The 22,164-nt window shown below is 41.7% G+C and overlaps 3 protein-coding genes across 3 annotated transcripts in view; 2 read left to right on the top strand and 1 right to left on the bottom strand.

Moving 5' to 3' along the window:
• Positions 1-717: 717 nt before the first annotated feature.
• LOC135708467 (arylalkylamine N-acetyltransferase-like 2) lies at positions 718-1,402 on the top strand. The gene has a single exon (XM_065230586.1). It carries the CDS (start codon positions 733-735, stop codon positions 1,387-1,389), a length of 657 nt encoding a protein of 218 aa, XP_065086658.1. The 5' UTR covers positions 718-732; the 3' UTR covers positions 1,390-1,402.
• Positions 1,403-1,434: 32 nt separating this feature from the next.
• The window catches only part of LOC135708362 (zinc finger and SCAN domain-containing protein 2), a 250,432-nt gene continuing 229,702 nt past the window's right edge, over positions 1,435-22,164 (bottom strand). The window contains exons 2-6 of the mRNA XM_065230443.1: positions 4,134-4,158; positions 2,793-4,062; positions 2,302-2,732; positions 2,130-2,237; positions 1,435-2,064 (exon numbers count right to left, since the gene is read on the bottom strand). Of these exons, the coding sequence (XP_065086515.1) occupies positions 1,696-2,064; positions 2,130-2,237; positions 2,302-2,732; positions 2,793-4,062; positions 4,134-4,151 (2,196 nt within the window). The 5' untranslated portion in view covers positions 4,152-4,158 and the 3' untranslated portion in view covers positions 1,435-1,695. The remainder of the gene's footprint in view (positions 2,065-2,129; positions 2,238-2,301; positions 2,733-2,792; positions 4,063-4,133; positions 4,159-22,164) is intronic.
• On the top strand, positions 8,646-21,142 carry CSN3 (COP9 signalosome subunit 3). The gene is made up of 7 exons (XM_065230719.1): positions 8,646-9,123; positions 9,185-9,339; positions 9,404-9,494; positions 9,567-10,297; positions 10,363-10,545; positions 10,618-10,688; positions 20,321-21,142. Exons 1-7 carry the CDS (start codon positions 9,069-9,071, stop codon positions 20,334-20,336), a joined length of 1,302 nt encoding a protein of 433 aa, XP_065086791.1. The 5' UTR covers positions 8,646-9,068; the 3' UTR covers positions 20,337-21,142.

The following is a 22,164-nucleotide window of genomic DNA, read 5'->3' on the forward strand; positions in this document are numbered from 1 at the left end:
AGCCTATCCAGGGGAGGACCCGGATACGACCACCCATGTGTGTCTAGAGTATCGCACGAGCTGACGAGTGCAACGGGACGAACAGTAGGTGTATAGACTAGGGGGTTAGTCCCTAGATAAGCCAACTTAGCGGTTGGCAAAGCCTATACACTGAATAATTACAATTACAATAAGGACCACCCTAGTATCTCTTGACACTAAAATAAGCGCCCAACTCATAGCATCAACTTTGCAGAAGACAACATTTTGCTAAAGTTACAATTTCAAGCTCAAAACCCATCTTTCCAGCTACATTTACTTTCTGGACCACTGTGCACTGAGCTGATGACAGACGTATACGTCTAAGGTAACGAAGGAAATCAACATGTCGATATTGTTAAAAAAAAAAACACAATATTCATTTAATAACAAGATTTTCTAGCTATGTGGGCATTACGTTCACCGACGGAATCTGCATAAATTATAATATATTAAAGTACCTCGACCTACAGATACTTGAAATAATCAGTTCTGTTGCGATGCTTCTACCAGCCAACGAATGCTGCAACGTGTGGTCGTGGGAAACTACCGATGTTATCTCCCACCGCCGCAACTATTCAGCCGAATGTTGCAATGTTGCAGTGGATTCCCCGTATTATCTCACGTTCATCGCCGTTGAAATCTAACACTAGATTAGATTTTGCTCAATCTTTGCATCTCAGCACTTGTTGAGTTTAGTTCATCTTTGAAGAGATGAGCACCAAGGTTGACGGTATCGAATTTCGGCAGGCCATCTCAGCGGACAGGGAAGCCTACCGGGAGGCTCTGGCACGATTCTTCTATCCCGAGGAACCATTAACCATCGGTTACTACCTCGGTAAGGATGTCACGGAAGACGATATGGAGTTCACGCTGTCCCTCATCGAGGAAGGATTCGTTTGGCTGGCCGTGCAGGAAGGAAGCGGGAAAATTATTGGAATGTGCGGAGGTTCTTTCATCGAACGGGGAGAAGCCGACCAATTGATGGATGCGGCCGAGCGAACCGAAACGAAGAAGTTTGCCGATATCCTGCGCCTGTTGGCTCACCTTTCGAGGGAAGCGAACGTCTTTGAACGATTCGGAGTCGACCGGGCGTATCACGTGCACTGTTTGGCGGTTGATTCCGGTTTTCGTGGGAAATCGCTGGGGAGGATTTTGGTAGAGAAGCAGTTCGAGTACGCCAGGAAGTGTGCGATTCGGGTGGTTAGTGCGGATGCGACGAGCGTCTACTCGGTGAAATTGTTGGAAAGGTTAGGGATGGAAAGCTGTTATGCGTTGACTTACGCGGACTATAGAGATGAACACGAACAGCAGGTGTTCCTCACTGATGGACCCCACTCGGAAGCAAAGACTATGGTGAAAGTGCTGTGAAGTGATTCTTCAAACTAGGAACGGCAGATGAAAATGTCCGAAGGGTTGATCTTACAAGCGAGCGCTTTTGACAAGATATTGAAAGTTAAACACTTTTTACTCGGCCAATATTACAATATGGTGTAATATGTTGCGTTTAAAAACATCCTAATAAATAAAAACGGCTTTTGAAGCAGTCGACTTTCATATGCACGCGTAATATATACTGTATAGTGTTTGCTTGCTGTAGAGGCTAACATACATGTAGGAGAATCTGTATTCGTATTCATACAAGTGTAAACCTTGTGTAAGTTCACAAACCTTCTATCAAGTGGGAAACTGGGTTTCCTCCGAGTGGGCGACCGGAGCGTTGATCACTGCCGGAATGGTAAACCCACCAGCATCGTGTACCACCGAGTCGGTGCTCTCGATCGGAAGGAAACAATCGGACGAGCTTTCCGGGGCGTTTTTGGACCGCTTCGAGGAGACCGAATCGTGCGAATCTTCACTCTTGATCAGTCCGGCCTTGTGGTCGCTCTTGTGTCGGACCAGCAGTTCCGGGTTAATTGAGGTGAAATTGCACAGATCGCACTTGATCGATTCGTACTCCTTCGGGTGGTTCAAACGAATGTGGGTCTTCAGGCCGCTGGCTTGGATTGTGAGAAGACCGCAGAACTTGCACTCGTACCATTTGTCCTATTGGGGGAGGTGAAAAAAAAACAGAAGTATGATGTAACTACGCACTCAAACCGATAGCTCACCTTGGTATGACGCTTCTCGTGGTATTTGAGAGCACTGGGATCCGCCGTACGGAAAGAACATTCCTTGCACTCTAAAGGTTTTTGACCCGAATGCTGACGCATGTGAATCTACAAAGTGACAAAGGATCGATATTGACTATAGCATAAAGTCACCAAGTTACCATGCACTCACCGTTAGGGTAACCTTCCGAGCCGACTTGTATCCGCAAACGCTACATATGAAGGGCTTAATCTTATGATGTACCGTTTTGATGTGCTTGGACAAGATCTTTGATGTGCTAAACATGTGACCGCAGATATCGCACTTCCTCTCGGCATACCACGGTAGCTTTTCCGCCTTCGGTTTCCCATCAGCCTCTTTCGCTTCCTCGTCATCATCATCGTCTCCATTGCCTTCGTTATCGGCATCCCTCTCCTTTCCATCTTCCCCAGCACTGGCCTCTTTCGCCACGGCAATCTGCTGCTTGGTACGTTGCATCAGTTGCTTCTTATGAAGCGCTTCGTGAACCAACAGCTGCGAATGGGTCGCAAACGATTTGCTGCAAGACGGACACGTGTAGGCCTTCACCGGACGATGCGTCTGCAGGTGCCGGTAGACTTTCACTGCAAGTAAATCAACCATTCAAAATTTCCATCCAAACATGAACCAAAACCAGAACCTACCGGCAAACTCGAACCGTACATCGCAAACCGGGCACTTGAGCATATTCACGTCGATTTTATGCTGCTTCCAAAGATGCTGGGAACATTCCCTCCACCGAGGAAACTCTACTCCACACTGGTAGCATTTGAAGTTGTCCTTCTTCTCATCCTTCCCGGCACCAGCTCCGCCGGGCACTGGTCCACCTGGTCCAATCAGTACCGGTTCTACGTTATGACACTTGAGATGAATATCCCGCTTAGCTCGAGTTTCGAACTTGTACACACAACCTTTCTGGGGACACTTCAGCTTCAGTCCGGCCAAAAGTTTTAGCTTCAAGGCTTTAAGCGTCATCGGTTGAAGAAATTCGTCCAATTCGGCATCGTCCCCATCGGCCAACTTTGACGCTTGCACTGGAACTATGGGTGCAACAATAACAGCACTACCTGCCGGATCAGAAGATTGTCCTCCAGCTGCAGGCGGTTGATTCGCAGAAGATTTTGGTGTTTCACTATCACAGACTACTGGCGGCGGAGCAGTAGGGCTAACGACAGCGACTGCTGTTCCTGCCACCGCTGCCGCAGTCACGGATGCTCCCGACACAGCGGATTGAGGAACTACAGCTACGGAGGCTTTCGCCGACAAGGGAGCTTTGTTCTCTTTAGTTTCCTCATCCGACGAGCTGGACGAGCTAGCTCCACTCAGGTCAAGCTTCTGTGAATCAACAAACTCATCATCCAATTTCCGTTTCACCCCGGAAGCGGTGGGTACCGTCGGCGGAGGAGCTTCCACAGGCTGCTTTGGTTTAGCTTCCTTAAACCCATGATCCTTGATCATATGCTCTTTCACGTCATCCCTCGCTTCGAAGCACCGAGCACAAATCCCACAAACAAACTTTTCACAAGCATTAGGCAAAGCGCGAGCCTCTTCCTGGGACATCTGCTTGTACGATATCCGATTCCGTCCAAAGTGCATAATAAAATGTTTGATAAAATCTTCAGCCGTGGTGGTAAATGCCGGACAAAACTTGCACTTGAACTGTGCCCCTTGTAATGGATTCCGCAACTGTCCAGCAGCAGTACCGACGGAAACGGATGCAACTGTTAGCTGAATCTCTTCCCCGGAAATCGCAGCCAAATCGATTGCCGAAATACCTTCAGCTTGCTTGTCCTGCGAAGCAACAACAGCTTCCGGTACTGCCACTGCTGCAGAAGCTTCTGGTTCCGGTGGAGGTTCGCCTGCATCTTCCGACTCTTCCGGTGAGTAGATAATCATGTCATTGGGATCAAATGCCTGCAGTGAACCCATAAACCATTTTAATTAACTAATCCTAAGCATTCAACCAGCACATTCGAAATACTTACGGCAATTCCGGATTCCATCGTCTGCTTTGCCGGAAAGTCTGATGCAATCCGCCCAAAAACCAAAACAAAACAAAGCACCCGATCACTTTACGCTTACCAGATACATTTTTTCACTTTCATTCACAATCATTTTGGACGTAGCATTTTTATCAAACGACACAAGGATTTAACAAAAAGTTTTCACACGTAGTTTCGGTGATTATGAATATTATTAAAACAAAAAATACGGCACGAACATTAGGATTTTTTGGATTCTGGCTGGCGGCTGTCACCGACGAGAGAAGAAAAGAAAAACAACACAAACGGAAAAAGCGAGATATGCACCAAAATCGACAGCGGTGTAAACATCACAGTACTGGGAGATGAATAATGAACACCAGAGAATGAGGGCTAACTTCTCACCCGCGCACAGTGCACGCTATTTTAAAACTACACTGAAACAAAGATAATAGTTAGGAATACTATTTTGCAGAAAACACTTATTTTCAGTTACCTCTATGGTATAACCACAGACAAACAGACATAACTCTCGCAAGTTGTTCATCGAACAAGCATTTAACGGACAATTTAAAAGTATCGTAGTTGGTAGTACCGCCACCTGTGGCGCGCATAGTCAATTCCCTTGCGTTTGACGTTTACACACTACCGCCATCTGTTCAGTGTAGTGCCCACCACAGTGTACTCAACAGATGGCGGTAATGTTTTAGCGACGATGTTCTACAGTGAGAAATATTCAATGTGTTATGTCTGTTTGTCTGTGGTATAACCAACAATCAATACGAAACTGACGATTTTAAATTGGCTCACCACTTTAGTAGCCTATTGGTCCCAAGCAAACGATTAACGTACCCTATTCTTGTCGAAATTCTAGTACTACGCAATTTTTTATTTTGATTCGCTATGAAAGTTTGACAGATAAAATGAGGGGTTATTGCTTTTTCCTATGTTTCGAGGGGTGAATCGATTAGCTTGGGACCGAAGAGAGTACCAGAGGTGAGCCAAAAAGTTGAGCACGTTATTTCGGGACCTTCTAGTGTTAGAGTTACCTCTATGGTACACAGCAAAAAAAAAATGTAATATCGATCAATGTAATTCAAGCTGATGTATGAAATAATTATGTAATAGCAAAAAGCAGATACAATATTACATCAATCGATGTAATTTTGTTCGCAAAATCGATGTACATCGTCCAACGTTATATTACACAACCGATGGATTGACCTGGTTGCAGCAGTTTGGATGTAATATTCCACAACTTTTTTTTTCTGTGTATAACCAACAATCACTTTCGAATGTATGGGAATGGTAGGAAACCATTTGGAAATGCATGAAAATTTTCAGTTTTTATTTATTACCGTCTTTATGGGCAGTTTATTTGTTTCCTTCTGTAAATTCCAGAAGTAGCCATTTCCAGGGGAAGCCAGAAGAAGCTCGGAAAAACCTTCCGAAAGAAGTAAAAAAAAACAACTGGACAAAATTCCAGAACGAGACGAAAGAAATTTCTGGGAGAAGTTTAATTGAATTTCCTGGAGAAGACAGACCAAACTTCTTGGAGATGCTGGCAGAAACTTCCTAAGGTAGATTGGAAAAAAAATCTGGAGAAAGTCGGAAGCCAGAGCGCTTATGGAACTGTCGAAAGAAACAAGGGCATAATTTTGAAAGAAAGAGCTCTTGGGGGATGTTCTAATGATCCAGAAAATTTTCCAAATGGTCATAAAAAATCCCGAAGACCCCGCAATGCCCCTGAAATTTTTGGAACATTCCTGAAATGTACTTAGGAATATTCCATATTTCCACGGGCTGTTTTGGAGTTCTCTGATCATCTTTGAAATACTTGAAATTTCCCTGATTATGATGAGACTACCGGAATATCTCTAATCAACTTTGAAGGTTTCCTGATGTTCTCGGAGCTTCCTGATGTTCTCGGAGCTTCCTAATGTTCTCTCAATTCTCCAGAAACTAATGGAACTGTCCTGAAAACCATTAAATTTTCCAGAAGTTCTTTGGCCTTGCGAAGTATCCAAAATATTTATGATGCCTCGTTAAGTTTAGAATTTTAACACAAGCTACTTTCTTTAATTTATCGAAACTTACTTAAAAGTCTGGACTTTTCTGAAGTTTCAGAACTTTTTCAAAAGTTCCTGCAGCTAGTGTGGATCCGCAATCAAAATCTAGAAGCATCCCTGAAGTTCCGGGAAGAATCATTCGAGTGAAGGCTGAAGAAGCTTTCAAGAGAAGTCGAAATAAGCTTTCGAGAGGAATCGTAAATAGAAAATTCCTGGGGAAAAATGGAAGAAAATCCAGGAAGTTAAATAATGTTTAAAAAGTATTTCCCGATTCACCCGGAATTACAAGAAAGAGCTATCGACTGTTTATCGATTCATGGGTAGCCAAAAATGGTGGGGAAATTGAAATATCCATAAGACATTTTTGAAGATGATTTTTTTTTAGAATTTAAAGACTCAAAAAAATTTAGATATTCAAAAAGATACAAGTCTCACACAAACATTTTGATTTTGATTATTTAAAAAATCGGTATATATCGATAACACCTCAAAAATCGGTATTCTGAGGAACCTTATCTGTATATCGGTATCTAGTTCGGAAATCGGTATAAACACCGATAAATCGGTATATCTGGCAACGCTGCCTATTTTGTTCGCAAAATCGATGCCCGAAAAAAATAATTATAATAAAACAACGAAATTAAAATGATTTTTACTGTTGAATTTTGAGTACATTAAAATTTATTGTTAAATTATTGTACGGGAGAAAAAATAGATTTCGATTTTTAACGATACAATCATAGAGGTAACTCTAAGACTAGAAGGTCTCCAAGAAACGTGCTCAACTTTCTGGCTCAGCTCTGGTACTCTCTTCGGTCCCAAGCTAATCGATTCACCCCTCGAAACATAGAAAAATCCACGAACCCCTCATTTTATCTGTTGTTGGTTTGCGTGGGCGTACTTTGGTTTGCGTGTAAATGGCCTTAGAAAGATTGTTTACAAATGATTTTGTGCCGTTATCAAATGTTATGCCTGAAATACTATCTTTGAAAAGTTACCTGAATTTTAAGGTTAAACGCTGTCCAGACTGGAGAGTTATAACATGTTATAACGGTTGTCAACTAATTGCAACACAGAAACCACCATCAAGATAGCGCTATAACATGTTATAACTCTGTAGTCTGAACGTACTATTATAGTACGTTCAGACTACAGAGTTATAACATGTTATAGCGCTACCTTGATGGTGGTTTCTGTGTTGCAATTATTTGACAACCGTTATAACATGTTATAACTGCTCAGTCTGGACAGCGTTTTAAGCGCTGTCCAGACTGGAGAGTTATAACATGTTATAACGGTTGTCAAATAATTGCAACACAGAAACCACCATCAAGATAGCGCTATAACATGTTATAACTCTGTAGTCTGAACGTACTATAATAGTACGTTCAGACTACAGAGTTATAGCATGTTATAGCGCTATCTTGATGGTGGTTTCTGTGTTGAAATTATTTGACAACCGTTATAACATGTTATAACTCTCCAGTCTGAACAAGGCATAAGACCACTGGGTCCCGAAGAAAATCATTATTATTTTTGGCTCACTCAGTACCAGAACAACGGTCCCAAGCAGTCCCAAGCTATTTCACTCACCCCTGCATGTTCTGCATGAATCCACACACCCCTGATGTTATCTGTCAAACTTTCATAGCGAATCAAAACAAACATAGTGTAGTAATAGAATTTCAACTAGAATAGGGTACGTTAATCGTTTGCTTGGGACCAATAGGCTACTAAAGTGGTGAGCCAATTTAAAATCGTTAGTTTCGTATTGATTGTTGTTATAACCACAAACGAAGTGACAGACGACTAACTGGCGAAGAAATCCATTTAAATAATGTGGTTCACTGTAATAGAATTTTCTTGGAAGCTTGTGCCATCATCCACCAGATGGGTTAGTTTTATTGTTTTGATTTGAACAAAGTTGATTTTGTGTACAATGATTCTTTGACAGTGTGCAAAGAGTGCGTATCATTTTGTCATTTTTTTATGCATTTCAGTTTTGAGTAGAGTGAAAGAGATAGAACCAAAACATTCTAGTACATTTGGTGAAAATGCTAGTTCAATCTAGTAGTAGTGTTGCCATGTGGTACAATCCAGTAGTAGTGGTGTTGCCATGTGGTACACTGAAAAATTGCAATAGCAGGTTAGTCACCAAAGTTTTCGAGCCGCTCCGTCTGTCACTTCGTTTGTGGTTATAACTCTGTAGTCTGAACGTACTATTACATTTACATTGCTCGTTGGTACAGTGTACTGCCATCCATATGAAGTATTGATGGTCACTCTAAAGATACGTAAATATCGGGCCAACGTCGCGCACAACGTCAAACTTTTCTCTCCCTTCATCACACGCACACCATCACTGCAGATTCAACAACATCATCTGCCTGGGTGCGAGTGTATTGGTTTCACCATAAGTCGAAAGGCCGCCGCTCGCTCGTCGACGAATTTTCGCATTCGAATGTCACTTTTCCACCTTTCTTCTGCGAGAGATGTGTTGTATACCGTGGAAAGAATACTAAAATTTGCAGAGAAAATTGCATCTTATCGGTGAATTTGGCACCGACAGTGTGTTCACGATTAAAAATAACTTCCGTTGGAGGTGTTTGCCGAGACGGATCCTAAAAGTAAGCTATGCAAAAATAGTTTTTTATTTTGCACATCGTTCGCATCTCCCTGTCGGCTGTGTCGTGCCTGCCGTCGTGAGTGAGTGCAGAGAGCCAGAGGTTTTTGACACATTCGGGAACAGTCCCTTGCTGCGTGTTTGGTAGTAGGTTGTTTTGTTGTTGCGAACCGTGCTCCAGGAACCGGAGGATTACGTCGACGGGGCGAAGATTTGTTTTCGTTAGATAGCGCGTTGTGGGGAATCATGGCATCGCCGTTGGAGCATTACGTCAATCATGTCCGGACGATGAGCAATGCCGGTGAGTTGGGTGTTTGTGAAACGGAAAGAGGGCAACATTGATTTCGGTTGTTCATCCTTAGGAAACTTCCGGGAGCTGGTTGAATATTTGCTGGAATCGACAGAACTGCTGGCGAAGAACGGTAACATATTGGACAATGTGCTGGAGACGCTCGACATCCAGCAGCACTCGCTAGGGGTGTTGTTCGTGCTGGTGGTCAAATTCAGTGAACCGAACGTAAGAGGATTCGATTCGCATTGTCTAGAGTTGTGATTTTCATGCATTGTTTCATCCTCCGCAGAATCACGACGACACGGAAAATGTCCTACGGGTTGTCAGAGAGTTCATTACCTTATGCAATGGAGAACAGGTCCGATTCGCTACACAACCATGTAAGTATCGCACATGCAGGATAGCGGTAGGTAGAAGCATCTGGTATTCATGGGTCTTATTCTTCCTTCTAGACTTTGAACTCTGTCACCAGTTCACGTCGGCGCTGGTCAAAAACAAACAGCGCACAATCCAGGGCATCCAGGTGCTATCACTGGCCGTGGAGAAGATCCGGCTATGCGACAACCAGCTAACGCCCGTCCATGCCGATCTGTGCCAGTTGTGTCTGAGCGCCAAAGTATTTAGTCCGGTGCTACGCTTCCTGGATGTGGACATTACCTCAATCGCCACCATCGAGGACAGTAATCACGACACAAAATACTTCCTGCTCTACTACTACTACGGCGGAATGATCTATGCGGCGGTCAAAAACTACGAACGTGCGCTGTACTTCTTCGAAGTGGCCGTTTCCACACCGGCCCTGGCCATGTCGCACATCATGCTAGAGTCGTACAAAAAGTACATACTAATCTCGCTGATACTGCACGGGAAGGTCATTCCAATTCCGAAATATTCCTCCCAGGTCATTTCGCGGTTTATGAAACCGCTGAGCCACGCGTATCATGATCTGTCTAGCGCTTACAATAGTTCCAACAGCGATGAGGTGCGGAACGTGATCAACAAGTACCGGGACTCTTTCATCCGGGATACGAACATGGGCCTGGTGAAGCAGGTCATTTCTTCTCTGTACAAAAAGAACATCCAGCGCCTGACGAAGACGTTCCTGACGCTATCGCTGGCCGATGTGGCCAGCAGGGTGCAGCTATCGGGGCCGGCTGAGGCGGAAAAGTACATCCTCAACATGGTAGCTAGCTGAATGATCGAAACATATACATTTATGTCGTAAAATTTGGTATTTTTCGGTTCCAGATCAAATCGGGTGAAATTTTCGCTTCGATCAACCAAAAGGACGGCATGGTGGTGTTCAAGGACGATCCGGAAAAGTACGACAGCCCGGACATGTTCCACAAGGTGCAGCAGGAAATCGGACGCGTGATGGAACTGAACAAGCAGATTCTCAAGATAGAGGAGGAAATCATGCTCAATCCGGTGGTACGTAACTTCTCGAGGAACCCTTGAGGTTGGGGAAAAGAGGTTAAATTCATTTGATTTTTTTATTTTTAGTACGTCAAAAAATCGATGGGCAATCAAGACGACGAAGTGCTTGGCGGTCAACATTCAAAGTCGTTCGCGGGGTAAGTGTTATTTGCTACTTATACTTGGGGATCGAAATCATATGCACTGGTGCTAAGGTGCTAACGGCATTAGAATCATAAGAAATGCATAGATGTGCATTCTTGAATAGTAGAATACGAGAGGGCATTTATATATTCGAATTGAAAACTTTTTCATCATCTTGATTTTTCGTGCCGTCCGTATAAAATACTATTGATCCTGAACGAATAGAAGGTCCTCCACCTTTCATTCACTACGAGTTGTACTGAAGACTGTTACCGTATGTTTAAAGGCATGTTTTTTAGGCATATGATCTTCATTACTCAATACCAATGGACTTATTTGAAACTTATTTTAAATACTCAGATGACCCTTAAGATCTAAGAGGAGCATTTTGGTTCGTCTAAGTCTGTGGGTTTTTTTTTTAAATTGCGTTCAATTGTATTTGCCTTTGTAATGTTTGTCCCTACAGATTCTTCTGGATTGTGATATCTTTTTGAAATCACAAACGTGCTCGTTGGTGGTTAGAACAATAATAATCTTTATTCAAAATTATATTCCTTAACACATTTTTTCCTACGGGAGACACCTGAAGTCATTATGTGACAGTTTATGTAAACGATCACCAATCAGCGATCGATATTAACAAACGAGAGGATGAGAGAGTGAGAAAGAGAAAGAATTTGGAGAAGGCAAATTGGTTAAGTCGGTTGCGCTGAAAACGGCTTAGCAACTAGGAATATCGGTTGCCCGGAGTGCGCCTTGGCGACAAGCAATACGATACCCTTAGACGCCGAGTATGGGTTATTGAATTTGTTATTTGTTATTTATTTAATTACATCAACAGGCTGGATGAAGCCCCAATGATTTAAACCTTATCAACTATGGTAAAAAAAAAATTACATTCAAGCATGGTCATAACATAAAAAAACATTAAAAAACGTATATCTTATAGTCAATATCTTAACTCCTGCCGGCGAAAAACAGAAGAAAACTTTCGACGAAGCGCATCACGGGAAAGATGAAAGTCGAAAACAGATGCAACTCTGTTGAATGTTCTCTGCAGTCCGCAAATCGTACCGTACGCTCCATAATTTGTGCGACGTAGAGGCAGTCTTAGCATAAGGTTATTACGAAGCGGTCGGGGTTGAACATTCAGGTCAATTTGCCTCAGGATAGCCTCACAATCTGTCCTTCCTTGTAGGATATCGGCCACGGTAAGGGCTCTGTTTGTGTCTCTTCTAGTCCGGAGAAGTTCTAGGTCGATAAGTTGACAACGGCTTTCGTAGCTTGGCGTTAGCTTTGTTTTAGCGTTCATCGAACTGCTCCATGCACTTGCTGCGTAAGGAGTTCGATGTCCGAGTGAGGCATGGGAAAATGTTTGTTACTAATTGAAAACTGAAATGATTTTTGGAAATTGATAACATGTGAGTTGCGCATGTCACAGTAATTTTTCAAGTTTTATTTGAGCTGTTTTTTGTTTTGCTTTTGGCCACCAGTTTTGAAGAAACAGCTTTACAATCAAATCCATCGAGTGTTGAATTAGTTAATTCTAGTAAAGTCTAAGATCTCAAAATATTCATTGTCTTGAAGTTTCGTCCTTTTTTACTACACTCGCTTCGTTGTCGTGCGCGACAGCCTGCTTGTATTGGTACACTCATGCTCTAACGTCGTCTCTCTTACATAACACAAACGGTAGAACAACATTCGAGCAAAAAGAAAATTCGTTCTTATTCCTCAATTTTGTGTAAATCAAACCATTTCTGATCACAAATGTTGTTACTAGGTTTTTGCTTAGCTTCGAGCCACACTTCGGTCAGTTTTCACAGTTATCGAAAGTGCTACTCCAATTGAGGAGATATTCATTTTGGGTGACTTCAATCTGCCAGGCGTTTCATGGAGTCCATCTCATAGCGGAATCCTGTATCCAGATCCTGATAGCTCTACATTTCACGCAGGAGCTATTAGCCTTCTCGACAACTACAGCGCAGCAATGCTTTCTTAACCCTCCGTTACTTGCGCTGTTGTACTTTATACAACACACATGAGTTTTCCATTGCCATTTTGCAACCGAGCTACCAATCGATCTGAACCAACGAGTATTCCTCAAAAAAAATTGTTTTGATCTAAACAAGCTAAACTTTGATAACAGTAAACACATCAAAAGTGCGGATAATAGGAAAAATGTAAAACTGACCATACTACGTGGGATTTGACTGAATTGATTACAACATGGAATGTATCGAGATCCTGACCAGATAGAAAGTTACTGTCTTCAACAAAGTTGTTTAGGAGATCATAGCCTGGTGGACAGTAGTTCAGAATTTTCTCACTACGTAGCGCTAGTATACATGTGAAATTCTCGCATGTGATATATCTCGAGATCCTGACCAGATAGAAAGTTACTGTCTCTCAGGAGGCCATAGCCTATTGCTTGGTGCTCAATAGTTCAGAATTTGCTCACTACGCGACGCTAGTATACATGTGAAATTCTCATATAAAATATCTCGAGTTCCCAACCAGATAGAAAGGTACTATCTTCGGCATAGTTGTTCAGGAGATCAAGGCCTTTTCGCAGGTGGACAATAGTGCAGTGTTTTCTCACTTCGCGGCGCTACTATACATGTGAAATTCTCGTATATAAAATATCTCTAGATCCAGATAGAAAGTAAATGTATTCGGCATAGTTTTTCAGGAAGTCAAGATCTTTTTTTTTTTGGTGAAAATAGTTGAGAATTTTCTTACTATGCGGCGCTAGTATATACGTGCCTTTCTTGCATATTCAGCTCGAAATCTTGATCAGCTAAAAAGTTGCTGTCTTCGGCAAAGTTGTTTAGAGAGTCAAGACTTTTTAGCTGGTAGACAGTAGTTAAGAATTTTCTCACCACGTGGCACGCTGAGATCCAGTAAAATAAAATACCATGCTGCTCGGAAATGCCCATCTCGGCAAAAAATCGAAGTGTTTAGGTACATCCAAAGTCATAAAGAAAAGGCCTGATAATATAAAATTATCATCTCTTTCATGATACCGGTATTCCTACGCTGCTGGTAGTGTGAAGTCGAATTTATGGTTACATACACCTTATCCTAAATCTAAACGAGAAGAATCTATAAGGTTCGTCTAAAATGTGTAATGTAATGTAAAATGTATAAAATATATACACACGAGCTAGCCAGTCGAGCCATAGGACTATCTCAGTCGTGAGATTGTTTACTCAGTTGTCTGGAGAAATTTCCAAAAGCGTAGTTCACTCAGCGCTGAGTAACCTACACTCCCGATCATAATCTTACAAACACCCCCAACATATATGCTAATGTGTTTTGCTCAAAGCTCTCTCAGTTTATGTCCAATTTTTGATCTCCTTAGGTTATTTGAATGGTATGAATGGTATAGCATAAGGGTTCTACTACTACTTTTAATTTCAAAATTTTTTTTTCAATTAAATTCTGAGAAAATCAATCATGATTCTTCAGAGTAAATTTTGAGAAATAGTGTAACTTTAGATGAACCATTGGTATACAAAATTTGAAAATTAATTGAGCAATTTGACTCTAAAATGACAAAGTTATGAACATAACACATTTGCATGTTTTTTGGGGGTGTCCTTAAACTTATAATCGGGAGTGTACGGTTTTATAAATTTCTCCATTCAACTGAGCAAAAGTGGCTCACTCTCTGCGTTAGTCTCGTTGTCCGTGCACACGTAAACACAGGGTTTTTTTTGTTCTGTACCCCATCGATAAGACATTTTGAAAATAGCCTAAAATGAAAGGGAGACTCTAAACATTCATTTGGTGGAAGTTTCAGCGACATTGATCTTTTAAGATAATGTTTTCCATCTGAGATACGTGTTACCACTAATTTATCAAAGGTAACAAGTGGAATGAGTCACTCCAATTTTTGTATCCACAAATCTGCATGAAACTCTTCACCAGTAAAAGAAATCCAGAATATATTTGTCCTATCCCACTTAAGCTGATGTAAATTGTATTTTTATTTTATGATATTTGATATGCGAGAATTGCCCGCCAAGTTTTTAGAAATTTCTGAACTACTTTTCATCAGCCAAAAGATCTTTATCTCCTTAACAGCTTCGCCAAAAACAGTAAACTTCTAGCTGTTCAGGATCTCGAGATATTATATATGTGAAAATTTCACGTATATCCTAGCGTCGCGTAGTGAGACAATTCTGTACTGTCGACCAACGAAAAAGTTTTGATCTCCTGGACAACTTTGCGGATGACAGTTTAGCAGGTTTCGAAATATATCTAATGTGAAAATTTCACGTGTATACTAGCGCCGCAATAGGCTTTAACCTCCTGAACAACTTTGTCGAGTAACTTTATATCTGGTCAGGATCTCGAAACAAACCACATGCGAGAATTTCACGTGTATACTAGCGCTACGTTGTGAGAAAATTTTGAACTACTTTTCCCTAGCGAAAACGTTATGACCTCTTGAACAACTTTGTCGACGACAGTAACTTTCTATCTGATCAGAATCTCGAGATATTTTACATGCGAGAATTTCGCTTGTATACTAACGCCACGTAGTGTGAAAATTCTGAACTTTTGTGCGCCAAACAATAGGCATTGGATCTCGAGCTATAGCATACGCGAGAATTGTACACTAGTAAACGCGCCACATGGTGAGAAAATGCTGGCCTACTGTCCACCATCCAAAAAGTCTTGACCCCCTGAACAAGTTTGCCCAGAACAGTAACTTTCTATCTGCTCAGGATTTCGAGCTGTTGTATATGCGAGAATTACATGTGTATACTAGCACCGCGTAGTGAGAAAATTCTGAACAACTATCCACCAACGAAAAGGTCTTGACCTCATGAACAACTTTGCCAAAGACATTTACTCTCTATCTGGTCAGGATGTATCACATGTGAAAACTTATCATGTATACGAGCGCTACCTAGTGAGAAGATTCTGAACTACTGTTCACCAGCAAAAAAGTTTATGATCTCCTGAACAGCTTTGCCGAAGACAGTAACTTTCTATCTGGTCAGGATCTCGAGATATTAAATATGAGAATTTCACGTGTACACTAGCGCCGCTTAACGGCACCGGTGGTGTAGTGGTAAGCGTGATTACCTTCCACCCCAGCAGGCCTGGGTCCAATCTCAGTCGGCGCCACCGGCATGTTCTAAGGCATAACATCTCTGATCACGCCTTCCTTCGGGAAGTAAAGCCGTTGGTCCCCGGTTGAGTTGATGGGTCGATAGGTAGGGTCCAGGTGTGGGAGCTGCCTTCCTGGCACGTCGGTAGCATTGGTGCTCAGCACGGAAAACAAGATCGACGGAAAAAAGAAACCAAAGGGGAAAAAAAAACTAGCGCCGCGTAGTGAGAAAATTCTGAACTACTGTCTACCTGCGATAAGGCCTTGACCTCATGAACAACTATGCCGAAGTCAGTACCTTTCTATCTGGTAGGGAACTCGAGCTGTTGTATATACGAAAATTGCACGTATATACTAGCGCCACGTAGTGAGAATTTTCTGAACTACTCTCGACCAGCAAAAAGGTTATGATCTCTAGAACAACTTTGCCAAAAACAGTAATTTTTTATCTGGTCAGGATCTCGAGATTTTCCATGTTGTAACCAATTAAGTCAAATCCCACGTAGTACGGACACCGTTTACGCGGTTTCCATTCACATTTGCTCTATTATCCGCATTGTTTGGGGGTTAACTGTGATAAAAGTTAAGCTTGTTTAGTTAAAAACAAGTTTTTTAACGAATACCCGTTGGTTTCATATCGATTGGTAGCTCGGCTGCAAAATGGCAATGGAAAACTCACACTGTTGTACAAAGTACAACCCGCGAGTACTCGTGTGACAATAGTTGGCGCGAGTAACGGAGGATTAAATTAATCATGTAGTTAACGACAATGATCGTAGTTTGGACCTCTGCTTCGTGAGCACACAAGGACAGGGCTTCATTAATTTCCTCGGCTCCCTGTGCACTAACTAAGCTACACTGAGGAAATATTACGTATGAGCTCCATAAGATATGCGACAAATTTCGACAGAAAGACTTGGGTGTGATCTTGGATTCGCAGCTATCATTCAAGCAATACATTTCATATGTTGTCGATAAGGCATCAAGAACTTTAGGGTTCATTTTTAGGATAGCTCTACTGTCTAAAATCTCTCTATTGTTCGTTTGTTCGATCGACGCTTGAGTGTCTTGCTACAACAACGGTGCCGAGAGAATTGAACCTGTTCAACGTCGCTTCCTTCGTTTTGCGTCCCGTAGATTGCCTTGGAATGATCCGTTTCGATTACCCTGTTACGAAAGCCGTTGTCAACTTATCGACCTAGAACTTCTCCGGACTAGAAGTGACACAAGCAGAGCCCTAACCGTGGCCGATATCCTGCAACTAAGTACAGATTGCGAGGCTATCCTGAGGCAAATTGACCTGAATGTTCAACCCCGACCGCTTCGTAACAACCTTATGCTTATACCAAGCAAAGCCACTAGCGTGAATGATGCAGTGGATTTTTTCAGTGCTGCACTGGAAGATGCTATTTTCCACATTGTCCCAGCTCGACGACCTCCGCTAAAGCCTGCATGGTCTAACCCACGCCTACGCGTGCTAAAACGTCAACGCTCTGCCGCCCTCCGAAAGTATTGTAACTCTCGCTCGCCGTACTACAAACGACTGTTCAATTTTGCGAGTCGTAGTTATCGAAATTACAATCGTTTTCTCTATAATCGACACGTGAGACGCACGGAAGCGAACCTTCGCACGAATCCGAAAAGTTTTTGGTCGTTTGTCAACTCAAAACGGAAGGAATCCGGGTTGCCTTGTTCCATGTTTCTCGGGAATGACTCGGCTAATAGTGAAAGAGAAAAATGCGACTTGTTTGCTCGTCATTTCAAGCAAGTGTTCAACGATTTCTCCGCTTCGCCAACACAAGTGCTGGATGCTGCTGTTGGGATGCCACGTGATGTGTTTAGTTTCGTTATTCCGCGCATTTCAGAAGACATGGTGATAGCCGCAACACGCAAACTGAAGCTCTAGTTCGCCTCCGGACCTGACGGCATTCCGTCATCAGTTCTAAAACGTTGTGTAGCCAATCTCTGCCTTCCACTTGCGAGGCTATTCAATCTCTCGGCACAGCAATGTGAGCTCCCCTGCCGCTGGAAACTTTCTTATCTGTTCCCAGTGCACAAAAAAGGAGATAAACGGAATGTCATAAATTATCGTGGAATCACCTCCCTGTGTGCCTGCTCAAAACTGTTCGAGATTATCATAAATGGTGCTCTGTTCGCACGCTGCAAAAATTATATCGATACAGAACAACACGGTTTCTACCCGAAGCGCTCCGTGTCCACGAACCTGGTGCAGTTCACTTCTAACTGTCTGCGATGCATGGATTCAGGATGGCAAGTCGATACGACGTATATGGATCTAAAAGCTGCATTTGACACGGTGGACCATAATATCTTGCTGGCCAAGCTGGAGATACTTGGCATCTCGTCAACTGCTGTGGATTGGTTCAGATCTTACTTGGTGAATCGCTATGTACATGTCAAGATTGGCGTGTCGGAATCGGATGTTTTCTCAAACAACTCGGGAGTCCCGCAAGGCAGTAACTGCTACTATTTTCGATCTTTTTAAACGATGTCGCCTTGCTGATACCATCAGGATGCCGCGTTTTCTATGCAGACGATACGAAAATCTACAAAATTATTAAAAGCCTCTCGGACTGCTGGGATCTCCAGAATATGTTAGGTATTTTTGCTGACTGGTGCTCAAGAAATTTGATGAGTCTAAGCATAGAAAAATGTAACATTATTTCCTATCACCGAAAAATCGAACCAATCATGTTTGACTATGTTCTCTACGGACGCTGTCTTGCTCGTGTAGAGCACATAAAGGATCTCGGCGTTACCTTGGACTGCAGACTCACTTTCAGAATCCACTACAATGACATCATCTCCAGAGCTAATCGACAATTGGGCTTTATTTTCAAAATTGCCGACGAGTTTCGTGACCCGCTATGTCTCAGGTCACTTTACTGCTCGCTTGTGCGATCCTTATTGGAGTTAAGTTCAGTTGTTTGGTGCCCTTTCCATGCTAGCTGGATCACTAGAATTGAAATCGTTCAACGCAAGTTTGTGAGATATGCTCTTCGTTTCCTCAACTGGCGTAACCCAACGAACTTGCCACCGTACGAGGAGCGTTGCCGTCTCCTGGGAATCGAGCCATTAGAGGTGAGACGGACGGTCGCTCAAGCTATGTCCGCTGGAAAGCTGCTTACAGGTGACATTGACTGCCCAACACTGCTGTCACAGCTAAATATGAATGCCCCTGAGAGGTCTCTTCGTCAACGCGACTTTCTGTTTTTGGAACCACGGAGCCGGAATTATACACAACACGAGCCAATTCGAGCAATCATCCGGCAATTCAACAACTTTTTTTATATGTTCGACTTCAATGTATCAGCTGACGTGTTTCGTCATCGGCTACTTGGCCTTTTCCGTACCGTTGACCGTAACTATTTAGTTTAAGTTTTATTCATTTAGACAGTAATTGTCAGTTGATTTTTCAATAAACAATAAACAATAAACCTTGTACAGACATACAAAGTTCACTGTTGTACCATAGAGGTAACTCTAAGACCACTGGGTCCCGAAGAAAATCATTATTATTTTTGGCTCACTCAGTACCAGAACAACGGTCCCAAGCAGTCCCAAGCTATTTTACTCACCCCTGCATGTTCTGCATGAATCCACACACCCCTGATGTTATCTGTCAAACTTTCATAGCGAATCAAAACAAACATAGTGTAGTAATAGAATTTCAACTAGAATAGGGTACGTTAATCGTTTGCTTGGGACCAATAGGCTACTAAAGTGGTGAGCCAATTTAAAATCGTTAGTTTCGTATTGATTGTTGGTTGTACTACCGTTGTACCATAGAGGTAACTCTAAGACTAGTAGGTCCCGAAGAAACGTGCTCAACTTTTTGGCTCAGCTCTGGTACTATCTTCGGTCCCAAGCTAATCGATGCACTCCTCGAAACATAGAAAAATCCACGAACCCCTCATTTTATCTGTCAAACTTTCATAGCGAATCAAAACAAACATAGTATAGTACTAGAATTTCGACTATTATGGGGTAAGTTAATCGATTTGCTTGAGACCAATAGGCAAGTAGTCAAGTAGTGAGCCAATTTAAAATCGTTAGTACAACCAACCGGTGGAAACTATTGGTCCCAAGAAAATCGATTAACTTAGCCCATTCGAGTATAAATTCTAGTACTACACCATGTTTGTTTTGATTCGCTATGAAAGTTTGACAGATAAAATGAGGGGTTCGTGGATTTTTCTATGTTTCGAGGAGTGCATCGATTAGCTTGGGACCGAAGAGAGCACCAGAGCTGAGCCAAAAAGCACTTTTCTTCGGGACCTTCTGGTCTTAGAATTACCTCTATGGATCTTCTGCTTCTAGAAAGTTGCTTATTTTCATGGAAAAATTGCTGCAGTTTAGAAAGACAAAGAAATTTTGTGTCAAGCAATATTAAAGGTATTATAGAAAACATGACGAAGGAGGGTTGGGGGGTAAATTATACCATCCAAACTTCACTTAAAGAGTTGGACGTTCTGATAAAATGTGGTTTGTTTCCCATTACAGCGACCCCACCGAATAATGCAACCAGCGGGTGGACTCAACCCAATCGACTGACAACCCCGAAAGCTAGCAGTAGCAGTAGCAGCAGCAGCAGCAAAAGAAGCGAAAATCTTAGGCAGTAGTAGTTGAGCATTAGTTGAAGTGAACAAGCAAACAATCGAACACCGGCACCATCAACATCAACATCATCATCATCATTATCAGACACAAGCAGCAAGAGCAAATCCCAAATGACGTGGAAAATGTGGTAAGCACTTGAGAAATTATTGAGCCTATTCGCTACAACTATGAACGCTGAAAGCGGCGAAAAAACCAGCATAATTTAAAGCCCAGTTGAATGAAACTTTATCCCCACTCACTCCCAGAGAGACTCTCAAATTAAAGATAATAGTTATAATTGATAATCTAAACAACACGACAGAAACGAGATGAACCATTGCTGAGCAAATAAGGGAACCTTAGTTACAGCATGCAGAAATGAGATTTAAACAAAACAAAAAAAAAAATCGTTGAATCTAATGCTTTGTTAAATAAAAGAAGTAACTACTTTTTTGCAACCTTTAAAATCTACCTTAGTGGCAGGCTGCGATGGGCGAGTAAAAGAGGGAGGGCTTAGAAGGGAACCGAAACGAAGATCAAGCGAGTGAGTGTGATGTGATTGAAAAAAAAAAAACAAACAAACGAAGTAGAGAGAGAGGGGCGAGAGTGAGTGCGAATAACCAATAAGTTATGAGAGCGAGTGGCGGCACTCTCAAGCGAAGCCGAGATTTTGGAAGAATTCTCTCAATAAATCAGTAAGGAAAAATTATTGCAAAAATATTGAAATTAGCATTGCGTTTCTGATCTTTTTTTATTTACTTTGGTTCGGATGACATTTTCGGATTGTAAGAAAACTTCACTTGGGGTTTTTTTTTTCAAATTCAATGATATGGATGATTTTATTTTTTTTTCTCAATTTATTTTATTACTGGTTTTTAATAAGTTTTCAATTTTTGGTTTTCAATAATTCTCATGTTTCTAATAAGTTTCAGTTTTTGTTTTTTTTTTTCTTCGCTTATCTCAACCGATTCTAACATTTTTTCTCTATTCTTTCTTGTCGTTCGCTGAATTTTAAATAAGTCTCTTTCTTGCTTCCCCCAGAGCTGGTAGGTATTTTCATCTCTTTCTCACTTTTTTTTTAGCCTAACCAATGGGTTGGTTTACTTATATCTCTCGCTCTTTTGTTTGCTATTGTATTGAACTAGTTGTATCATATTTGCTAGTAAATTAGACAATTTGTATCAATTAAAACGGGTTTTATACCTCTTTTCAGCATGTGTTTGACTACTCAGTTTGCCATCATCCATTTACAGACAAATAAAAAAAAATTAAGATATCAATCAATACCTATAGAAAAGGAAATCCTGTTGTACACGATGCGAAATTCCTTGATTTTAAATATATAAAGGTATGCTCTTTCTCTCTTTTGTTTGTTGTTGTCTTCTCTGCTCTAGTAATCTTTTATTGTCTTAGTCTTTTTCAACATGATTCCACCACTTTTCTTCCTCTGCGCATTTTGCTGCGATCTATATAGTTATAGTTGTTTTGCTGGAAAGTGTGCTATTGTTTTGGTTTTTACTTGATTGGCTCTTGGGTTTGGTTAGTGATAGAAAAAGCTATGTTTTTTTTCGTAGAATTTCTAACCTAAAAAAATAAAACAATTCGCTAGAAGTTTTTCAGCTAAAGCTAACCTTTGGCTAAAAGTAAGGAAACTTAACCGTTTGTTTGACTATTTCTTCCAACAGAAACTTCAATTTGTCTACTAAGTTCTTTGAGTATTTGCTATTTACATTTTTCTTTATTTGGAT

Source organism: Ochlerotatus camptorhynchus, unplaced genomic scaffold (assembly GCF_037179485.1).
Source record: "Ochlerotatus camptorhynchus isolate MF236.1 unplaced genomic scaffold, CSIRO-AGI_Acam_v1.1 ptg000330l, whole genome shotgun sequence".
Lineage (NCBI taxonomy): Eukaryota > Metazoa > Arthropoda > Insecta > Diptera > Culicidae > Ochlerotatus > Ochlerotatus camptorhynchus.